Genomic DNA, 10,918 nt, shown 5'->3' on the forward strand with positions numbered 1-10,918 from the left:
GTCTTTCCATTTGTTTGCGGGGTCTTCAATTTCTTTCATCAATATTTTATGCTTTTCAGAGTACAGATCTTTAACTTCCTTGGTTAAGTTTATTCCTAGTGATTTTATTCTTTTTGATGAAATGGTAACTGGAATGTAATTTTTTTTAGTTTTTAAATGTTTATTTATTTTTGAGAGACAGAGCATGAGTCAGGGAGAGGCAGAGAGAGAGGGAGACACAGAATCTGAAGCAAGCTCCAGGCCCTGAGCTGTCAGTACAGAGCCTGACATGGAGCTCGAACCCATGAACTGCCAGATCATGACCTGAGCCAAAGTTGGACCCTTAACTGACTGAGCCAGCCACTCAGGTGCCCTTGGAATTATTTTCTTAATTTCTCTTTCTGCTACTTTGTTATTAGTATATAGAAATGCCAGCATATTTCTCTGTGTTAATTTTGTATCCTGCAACTTTACTGAATTTATTATTTTTCATAGGTTTTTTTTTTTGGGTGGAGTTTTTAGCCCTGAAGACTATGTATAGTATCATGTCATCTGCAAATAGTGACAGTTTAACTTATTCCTTGCCAATTTGGATGCATTTTATTTATTTTTCTTGAAAATTACTGTAGCTAGGATTTTCAGTACTATGAAGGTGGTGAGAGTGGACATTCTTGTCTTGTTCCTGATCTTAGAGGAAAAGCCCTGTTTTTTTCCCCTTGACTTGATGTTAGCTGTGGGTTTTTCATATATGGCCTTTATTTTGTTGAGGTATGTTGCCTAGATCTAAACCCACTTTGCTGAGGGTTTTTATCATGAATGAATGTTGAATTTTGCCAGATGCTTTTGTGCCTCTTTTGAGAGGATATGAATTTTATTTTTCACGTTGTTAATGTATCATATTAATTTACAAATATTGACCCATCTTTACATCTCCAGAATAAATACAGTTTGATTGTGATCAATGATTTTTTCAATGGATTGTTGAATGCAGTTTGCTAATATTTTGTTATTATAGGACTGTTGCATCTTTGTTTGTTATGGTATCTGGGTAATGCTGGCCTCAGAGAATGGAAGCTTTCCTTCTTCTATTTTATGGAATAGTTTGAGAAAAAGAGGTATTACATTTTCTTTTCTTTTTTTTTTTAATTCTTAACATTTACTTATTATTAAGAGAGAGTCAGAGCATGAGCATGGGAGGTGCAGAGAGAGGAGGAGACACAGAATCCAAAGCAGGCTCCAGGCTCTGAGCTGTCAGCACAGAGCCCAATACAGGGCTCAAACTCACAAACCATGAGATCATGACCTAAGCCAAAGTTGGATGCTTAACAGACCAAGCCACTGAGGCACCCCTGTATTACACTTTCTTTAAATGTTTGGTAGAATTCACATGTGAAGCCATCTGGTCCTGAAGTTTTGTTTGTTGGAAGCTTTTTGATTACTGATTCAACTTCATTACTAATAATTGGTCTGTTCAGATATTCTATTCCAGGTTGAGTTTTGGAAGATTATGTTTCTAGGAATTTATCCATGTCTTTCTTCTAAGTTGTCCAGTTTGTTGGCATATTATTTTTTGTAGTAGTTTGATTCTTTGTTTTTATGTGGTGTCAGTTGTTACTTCTCTCTCATTTCTGATTTATTTGGGTCCTCTGTTTTTCCTTTTTGAGTCTAGCTAAAGGTTGATCAATTTTATTTTTTCAAAGAATGAGCTCTTGGTTTCATTGTTTTTTTAGTCTTTTTTTAATTTTTGTTCTCAGATCTTATTAACTTCCTTCTACTAACTTTGGACTTTGTTCTTTTTCTAGTTCCTTTAGGTGTAAGGTTAGATTGCTTGAGATTTTTCTTGAGGTAGGCCTGTATTGCTATAAATTTCCCTCTTGGAACTGCATTTGCTGTGGCCCACTTTGGACTGTTGTGTTTTTATTTTTGTCTTCATGTATTTTTTTTTTTAATTTCTTATTTAACCCATAGGTTGCTTAGTAGTATGTTGTTTAGCCTTGACATGTTTGTGTTTTTTCCATTTTTTTTCTTGTGATTGCTAGTTTCATACTGGTGTGGTCAGGAAAGTTGCACAATATGATTTTAATCTTCTTAAATTTATTGAGACTTGTACTGTGGCCTAACATGTATTTACCCTGGAGAATGTTCTATATGTACCTGAAAAGAGTGTCTTCTGTCGTTTGGGGATGGAATGGTATATATATATCCATCAAGTCCATCTGGTCTAATGTATCATTTCAAAAACATTGTTTTATTATTGATTTTCTGCCTGATCTAGCCATTCATATAAGTGAGGTGCTAAAGTCCCCCACCATCATTGTATTACTGTCAATTTATCCTTTTATACCTGTTAACATTTGATGTATTTAGGTGCTTCAATGTTGGGTGCATAGATATTTACAATTGTCCTACCCTGTTGTTGGCTTGATCCTTCCATGATTATGTAATGCCCTTCTTTGTCTTGTGTTGCAACGTTTGTTTTAAAGTCTATTTGGCTGACAAAAGTATTGCTTTTTTTCTTCACTTCCTTTGGCATGGAACTCTTTTTCCTTCCTCTCACTTTCAGTCTGCATGTATTTTTAGTTCTGAAGTGAGTCTTTTGTAGGCAGCACATAGTTAGGGTGGCAGAATGGATAAGAAAATAAGACCTATTTCGTTTAATTACAGCATTTAGACCATTTAAAGTGATTCTTGATAGGTATGTATCATTTTGCCATTTGTTCATTGTTTTCTGGTTGTCTTTGTAGTTCTACTCTTTTCCTTCTTACTCTCTTACCTTGTGATTGATGATTTCAAGTATTATATACTGCTTGGCTTTATTTATCTTTATTTTTTGTGTATCTATTATAGGTTTTGGGTTTGTGGTTGCCCATGAGGCTCATAGAACATCCTAAATATACAGAGTTCCATATGCAGTTGATGGTCACTTAAGTTCAAACATATTCTAAAACTTTTTTTTCACTCCCTGCTCCATGTTTTATGTATATGTCATATTTTACATTACTTTTATTTATAATTTTATTCTAATTATGGCCTTTTGTTTTGCACTTAAAGAAGTCCCTCAGGGTACCTGGTTGACTCAATCAGTTAAGCATCTGGTTCTTGATTTCACTTCAGGTCATGATCCTGGGGTCATGGGATCAAACCCTGCATCTGGCTCCACGCTGGGCATGGAACCTGCTTAAGATTCTCTCCCCCCTCTTTCCCCCACCCCCAAAAAAGTAGTCCCTTTAATGTTTCTTATAAGGCCAGTTTTATGTTGATGAACTCCTTTAACTTTTATTTGGAAAATTACCATTCAGAATTGAAGAGATCAGGAATCTTGATGTTTAGAGTATTCTTGGTTTTAGGTTTTTATCTCTTGGCACTATGAATCTATCATGCTATTCCTTTCTGGTCTGCAAACTTTCTGCTAAAAAACCAGCTGATAGCCTCATGTAATTAACTAGTTGCTCCTCTCTTGCTACTTTTTCAATTCTCTATCTTTAATCCTTGACATTTTAATTATGTGTCATGATGTGACACATCATGGGTTCTTCTTGGGTTCATCTTGTTTGCAGCTCTCTGTGCTTCCTGAACCTGGATGTCTAGGGTTTTTCCCAGGTTAGGAAAGTTTTCAACTATTTCAACTATTTCTTCAAACAAGTTTCTGCCCATTTCTCTCTCTCCTTTCTTCTGGGACCCCTATTATGCAAATGTTTGTTTGTTTGATGTTATCCAAGAGATTCCTTCATCTTTTTTTTAATTCATTTTTCTTTTTGCTGTTAAGCTTGGGGGGCTTTGCTTTATCCTGTTCTAGATCTGTAGTGAGTGCTGACCAGAAGCATCCTGATATACACCATTCTGGGGCCACCTTGGTGTGATAGCTGGGGCTGGTGTGGGCTAGAGGCCTGGGGCTCACTGAAGTAGAAGGTTCACTGAGACACTGGACCTTGCTCTCCATGTTACCAAGGTATAAAGGGATTGTGAATAACACACACCAGCCCCTCCAACCTGGGGAGATTTTCTGTCTTGCCATTTGTCAGGGTTCTAGGGCTGAATGCTTTATATTCTAGTTGTGCTTTAAAATGGTGTTTTTTTCAGTGCTTCAGGGCAGTTGAATCTACCCAAAGTCCCTCCATAACTATTCTTCCCCACTGTAGTTTGCACCATTGGGTATTCCCTTTATTATGTTATCATGTTTTGATCTTTTATTGTGCAGAAGCTGGTCAGTCAGTCCTTAGTTTCTCTTCAAGAGGAATTGCTTTGATAGGTGTAGATTTGGTATGTCCATGGATGAGGTCAGTTCACGGTCTTCCTATGTTGCCATCTTGGACCAGAAGCCCCACCCCAGCATTTTTTTCTATCGCTATGCCAGGTCTCAGAGCCATATAGAGTCAGTGAGTGAAGCCAGCTAGGGTGAGGCAATAGGGAATGGTGGGGCGTGTGGCTAAGGATCATATGCTCCACCAAAAAAAAAAAAAAAAAAAAGGCAGCTACTGTTAGACTTTAGGCCATTTATATCAAGAAGTATGGGTTTAGTGTTCCAGAACATCCTATTTTCCAAGAGAAATTGGAAAACTTGACTTTAAAGTTGACATTTCCTAGTTTTTAAATATTTGACAAGTAATTAAAATTATTTTAAAACCTGTTGTGTGAGCCAAGTAAGAGGTCTGAGGCCTGGGGCTGGTCTTACAGCTATACTCTCTCTCTCCTTCTCCACAATCTTGCCTACCCTTTCCTCTCTTGCCCTCACACCAAATGTTGAGGTCTCAGACAGAGCTCTAATCCTGGCCTGAATCCTGGATTTATAGGACTAGTCAGCTCCTGGGGATGTCTGCATACCTCAAATGCAAAGCTGAGCTCAGCATCCCAGATCTGTACACTGTTAGGTCTTGAGAAATGCTGGTTTTGTTTCATTCCCCCCAAGTACTGCTGTTACTACTGTTACTATTTCTATTAATACTACCCACAATCTATTGCCTTTCTTTCATTACCTATCTCTGCTATCCAATACTACCCCTCCATCAGGCAGCCAGAGCAGACCTTGTGACCCTGCACTCCTGTTTGCCCCTTCACTGCAAGGCCAACAAGTGTGGGATTGTGTCCATTCTTCCACAAGCCTACTAGGACTTGCTCCTAACTTTTCCTTGCCACTAACCAGAAACCTTTCTAGTTTCTGAACTTTTCCAGTCTTCTCAGCTATTTTCTCAACCTCTTCACTGTTCACCTACCATCTCTTCATTGACTGATTCAGTCCACTGTGGCTAGAGTCATCTCCTACCTCACCGGCCAGCTCTTACCACTCATCTTTCCATAGGATGTTGGTGGCTCCGATGGGCTGCCCCTCTCCCAGATCTTCAACCACCCCAGTGCACCAGTCATACTGCAGCATACCAGGTGTTTGCATGTACCTGTGCTGGCTCCTGGGAGCAACTGTCATCTTTGTTCATGCCTGCGTTCCTTCTATTCATCTACCTCCTCTCTCAGCAAATAGCTACCTCTTCCATGAGGCCATTACTTGCCTTCTCCTGACCAGACCCCTCTTCCAAGCTCCTACACATTCTGTTCTTTTCATTCCACCCAGTTCTGATTGCCCATAAACTTTTCTGGCCTCTTCCCACTTCATGAGCTCCTCATGGGGAAACACTGTCTTTGTCATCTATGTCCCCACAATAGCTAGGTCACTGCCTTGCATACAGTAGACACCATGTAAACCTTTGTAAATGGATCCCCCTTTTAAGTGTAGAATAGCTGTATCTAAAGGGCTTAGGACAATATATTAAAAGTCAAAACAAAAATGCTTGGTTATTCAGGACTTCCCAGAACCTAAGAGAAAGTATCAAGCTAGCGAAAGGGTTATTCTGACTGCCTCCATTTCCATTTTTAGAGGAAGAACAGTTGTGATTTGGTTTATTTTCCCTCACGGAGTTCCTTTCCACAGTATCCCTTGGAAGCTTGGCTTCAGTGCCAAGGGCAAGGAAGAATGGACACTGGGCTTTTGCCACCCTGGCATTGAGAGCCATGCACTGTTCCTCTTGTCCAGAAGAACAAGTTGTACCCACACACAAGATGCCCTCTGCACTCATCGTTGGCAGGCCTGGGAATTTCCCACAAGCCATCTGAGTCTGTTTTACCATCCTTGTAAATTAGCTCTTCAAATAGATGCCTACTCCATCAGGGATTGTATCCCATTAATGTTCCTAAGGAGGGAACCTACTCGTTTTTTCTTGTGTATATATTTTCCCCTTCCTTTCTGAATGCACAGGCTGAGCCACGAGAACCCAAGCAGCATGAAGACCTCACTTTTACAGAACTGAGCTATTTATGAGACATGTACTCCTAAATCCACATTGACCACTGTACATGCCTGGAGTGCTAACTGCCCCGATTGGATCAGTGTAGCTCTGAAAGCCCCTTTTCCTTTCGGGTTTCCCCTCCAGTCCACCATCACCATTGGCCTTGCATTCATTGTCAGTAGAACAGAGGAAAAGCTATTAGACCCCATCAGCATCTGCATTTTTTTTATTAGCTCCCTTGGAGGGCTTTTTAAAATTTTCTTCAGAGGTCTGTCCGGTCAGATTTGCTTAGGGCTTTTTACAGCCTTCTCCCTCCATTTTTATTCAAACCAACACTGGATTCGTTGCAGCTTTGGACACCTGGCCTGGCAGGGATGGCCACCTCCAAACACTACCTTTTCATGTCTGCACACCTTCAACAAGCTTTCGACAAGGCTTTTCATTTACTCTAGAAATTCCACTCTAAAGCAAGTTGTATGAACACAGCATTACTTTTGTGCTCACAAATCAAATTTGGAAAGCAGTGTTTGGGGGTGTTCTTAAAGATAACTTGATTTAAATTTTAAAACAACACTTTTTAATCCAAGGCAACTTTTATTTTGAAAACAAAGTTAAATTATCTTACGTGTCTTTAAAATCAAAAATCACATTCTGGCCCTAGAAGCTGAGTTCTCCTATACAAATTATTGGTTAAAACATGATCAGAACACCTTACTGGCCTTTTTGTCAAAGTAGACTTAGTTCCAAATACCTTGACAGGGGCTCAGCCTCAAGGGAGCTTCCCAGTTGATATGCAAAGGATTATAATAAGTATGATATATATATATCCTATGTAATTATATATATATGATCCAGGTGTATATATGATATATATATACGCCTATTATACACACATTGCTTAAATGGTCTAAGTAGGATTCTGAATCAAACATTTCAAAATGGGCAGGAGGAAAAGGAGCATCTTTGTTGCATAAAGAAAAGTGGCCAACTTTAGTTTTTTTGTTTTTTTTTTAAACTCTCACAGCTTCTTCCCACAGGTCTTCAAAAGAATGACTCTCCCTCTTCTCCCTGTGGTCTTGTCAGAGAGCGGGAATCCTGGCCGACTCGTCAGGGCCTCAAAAAATGGCACAGCTGTTCTTAAAAGTAGCCCTATTCATAAGCTGTGGGTTGTCTACAACTGCAGTGTGGGAGAAGGGCACACTATTTTATAAAGAGTCTCTTTAAAATGGAAAGAAAAATACATGGTATTTACAGTAAAGAAAACTGGACCCTTCAGCTTTATTTTAGTGGCCACGTCTGAAATGGAAGTGGCAAAGGCCATAAATACACACAAGCAATTGCGCCTTAAGGGATGATTCATGTTGGCTGTCCTGCCCATAATGGAAAATTCAGCTTGTTAAGCAAGATCAGCCAGAAGGCCTCACATGGGCTCCTCTGCCAGAACTGATGCCTACCATCTTGTGACATACTTGTTGTAGATTATTGAATGATTGACTCTCTTTCTCCCCCTTTCAGTTCATGACCAAGAACCCCACCATGCGCCTAGGCAGCCTGACTCAGGGTGGTGAGCATGCCATCCTGAGGCATCCTTTCTTTAAGGAAATCGACTGGGCCCAGCTGAACCATCGCCAAGTAGAACCACCTTTTAGACCCAGAATCGTAAGTGTCCAAGACTGGCAGAGGAGACTTTCTTTCTTCAAATGTCTTTAAGAATCTGTTGAGCAATGGGATGGTCCCCTATGGAATAACCAAACCAGAAATTCAGCCTGACATTTTTCAGGGCAGCCTCACCCAGAAGGAGGTATGCCCTTGAAGCAGCATCTCTCCCTGTACAGGTTACTTCTCTCAAAGTTTTCACCTCTTGCTCGCCCTGGCCCCATCCTCTCTTAACCAAAGTTTGCACTTTCTGCCATCTAAGAGGCCTGAAATGTTCCAGATTTCCCCAAACGAGTTGGAATGAGAAATTTATTGTTCCTCTACAGTGTCCTCAAGCTCCTTAGGGTGGATTTCCCAAGCCCCCAGAGAAGGAGAAAGGGTAGGTAAAGCACTGCCCTACCCACCTCACCAAACCTGGCTCCTTGGCTTGGAGAGCCTGGGCCTGTATCAGTTACTGCAGCACAGAGCTCAGGCCAAACCCCTTTTGACTGGAGAAATGCTGGCAGCACCAGGGGTACCTTCCCAAGCAAGGCAGCTGATCCGTGTAGCATTCCTGAGGGTGGTCTAGCTCTTGGTTGGAGAACTAAGCTCTTTCTCATCCATGGTTCGAGATTGGAGAGAATGGCAGAAATGATCTTTTCAGCATTGGTTTATAAAGATGTAAAATACCAACATTTCCAAATGCACAGCTAGCTTAATCTGTAACAGTCCATAAGATTGGACACCAGACACCCAGCCGTAAAGCCACTTCCTTTAATGGGCCTCCCCCTGCCAACTCCTTGGGGATGAGGGAAGGCTTTGCCAGCAGGGCATCATGGATCCAACTGGTGAATAAAGGGAGAGGCAGTGGTTTCCTAAACTCCGCACTTGCCCATCTTTCAAGAAAGATCTCTTCACACACATAGCCCTGTGTATAAACAATAGTTGAGGCAAGTGTGAACTTACACTCTGTTGACAACCAAGTGTGTGCAGTCTTCAGCAAGACCTGTTGAGAAGTGGCACCTTAGTGAAATGCAGAGTAAAGGGTGATAGAGACACCTGGATCAGGTGACCAAATTAATTGCTTTGCCTCCCAACCTAAGGCCGGCCTCCTCAGTACGATTTTCATGGGGTTAGTGAGCTGGTGGTTACCAAATGCCATACCATACACAGTGCAGCAAAATTACAATACAGTGCTCTTTAGCCATAACTGTCATAACTGTAAATAATGCTACTGAGAGAGTTTCAGTGCCATTCTTGGACCTCCCTGGAACAGGCACAGGCCCAGGGAAGATGAGGAAGTCTCATGTGCCCCCAAACTAATACTTGTTTCCTTTTGACAGAAATCCCGAGAAGATGTCAGTAATTTTGACCCTGACTTCATTAAGGAAGAGCCAGTTTTAACCCCAATTGATGAGGGGCATCTTCCTATGATTAACCAGGATGAATTTAGAAACTTTTCCTTTGTGTCTCCAGAATTACAACCTTAGCCTTACAGAGAATGAATCACAAGGGGATACAGATTTTCCAGGAATTTCCTTTGTGGGGCATTCCCTAGTATCAGCCTTAGAACAAGAACCTTACCTTCAGAGAATGGGTGGAAAACTCTGAAGGACAGAACTTCAGCTCTTTCACGTCCTGAGGGAGCCGTGGTACTGGAAATAGTTGATACTGGAATGAGATTTCATGAAGAAATCTGCTCCACCTAGGAGGTTCCATGGCTACTTTGGGCTTGGGATATCAAAAGGAATCAACTGAAGAGAAGGTGTGAAGAATCACCTAGATCCGAGAAAGTGAGCCACAGCAGCTTTTTACTTCCAAAGACAAATCAAGGTTTCATATGGACCACTCTGCGCTCTCCGTTAAGCCAGGGAGTCCCGAATACTAGCAGTGTGCCAGAAGTCTGCAAATGCTAATCAAGAATTTGAAGATAAGGAAATGGACTATCCAAAGAGAATGATATACTCTGAGGAAACAAAAGAGCATCCGTCAAACAACTTCAAGCCCTATCTTGAAAACAGATGTTGGGCACCAAGACAACTGTTCCAGCTTCTGGTCTTATACTTACTTTAATGGATATTTATTGAGTGCCCAGTGAGACGGTGCCATGACACCTACTAATGCAAACAGACTTGTATTCCCTGAAATTTCCTTTTCCAGTCCACTTCTTTACCTGAATGGTTTGCATTCTGTGAAATGCCGCCTCCACATTGCATATATCATGCTTCTTTGTCCGCACGTGACTTTTTCCACGTAAGAGGGCTCGCGGCCACCACGGCAACTACTCCTCCCACCAGCAAGTGAGCTGGACACGTTTGCTGCCTGCTGACTTGTGAAATCTCATTTTGGGACCACGTGTGGATACGGCTCTGAACTCGGTGAAGAATCGCACGCCACTCCGGACTCCTACATTAGCAGGTTATTTAAGTTATATTTTAAGAGACGAATGTTTGGTATGCATTTTAATAATTAGAAATGGCTCTTATAAAAGGACATTTATCAAAAGAAGGACTTTATGTACTCATTATATGCAGTTGGAGAATTTTGTCTGTCTGGAAATAAACGCATTTTGTAGCAAAAGGAAACTTTTTGTCCAGGAGGATTTGTCCTATCCCCACTAGGAGAGGAGAGATCTAATTAAAAGTTCTAAGCAGAATGGATAGGGTCCTTAAAGCAAATACACAAAAGGTTAGTATAACTTGTGTGTCCCTTAAGTGGACATAGCCTATTACTGACCAAAACTTCTGTTCTGAGTCAGGGTGATAACTGCTAAACATTGCTGCAGTATCTTAGTGCCTAGGCATAATGTTTATGTGAATGAGAAAGTATAGTGCAAGTTCAATGGCCCGCTTCTAGCTTATAAATATGCCATCTGGAAAATATAGCAAGGAAGAAAGAGATGAAGGGGCACACATCAAATTGACCAGAACATGGCCTCCCTCTACAAACAGGATGAGGAATTACAGAGCAGCTAAGGGGTAGCTAGCCAATATTGAAAATCTCTGTCCTGGGCTCTTTATTTATATTGC

The 10,918-nt window shown here is 41.0% G+C and overlaps 1 protein-coding gene across 1 annotated transcript in view; it reads left to right on the top strand.

Annotated features, from left to right (window-relative positions):
- The window catches only part of PRKCH (protein kinase C eta), a 232,392-nt gene extending 221,918 nt beyond the window's left edge, over positions 1-10,474 (top strand). The window contains 2 exon segments of the mRNA XM_043556305.1: positions 7,770-7,913; positions 9,233-10,474. Of these exon segments, the coding sequence (XP_043412240.1) occupies positions 7,770-7,913; positions 9,233-9,379 (291 nt within the window). The 3' untranslated portion in view covers positions 9,380-10,474.
- The last annotated feature ends 444 nt before the right edge of the window (positions 10,475-10,918 follow it).

Source organism: Prionailurus bengalensis, chromosome B3 (genome assembly GCF_016509475.1).
Source record: "Prionailurus bengalensis isolate Pbe53 chromosome B3, Fcat_Pben_1.1_paternal_pri, whole genome shotgun sequence".
Classification (NCBI taxonomy): domain Eukaryota; kingdom Metazoa; phylum Chordata; class Mammalia; order Carnivora; family Felidae; genus Prionailurus; species Prionailurus bengalensis.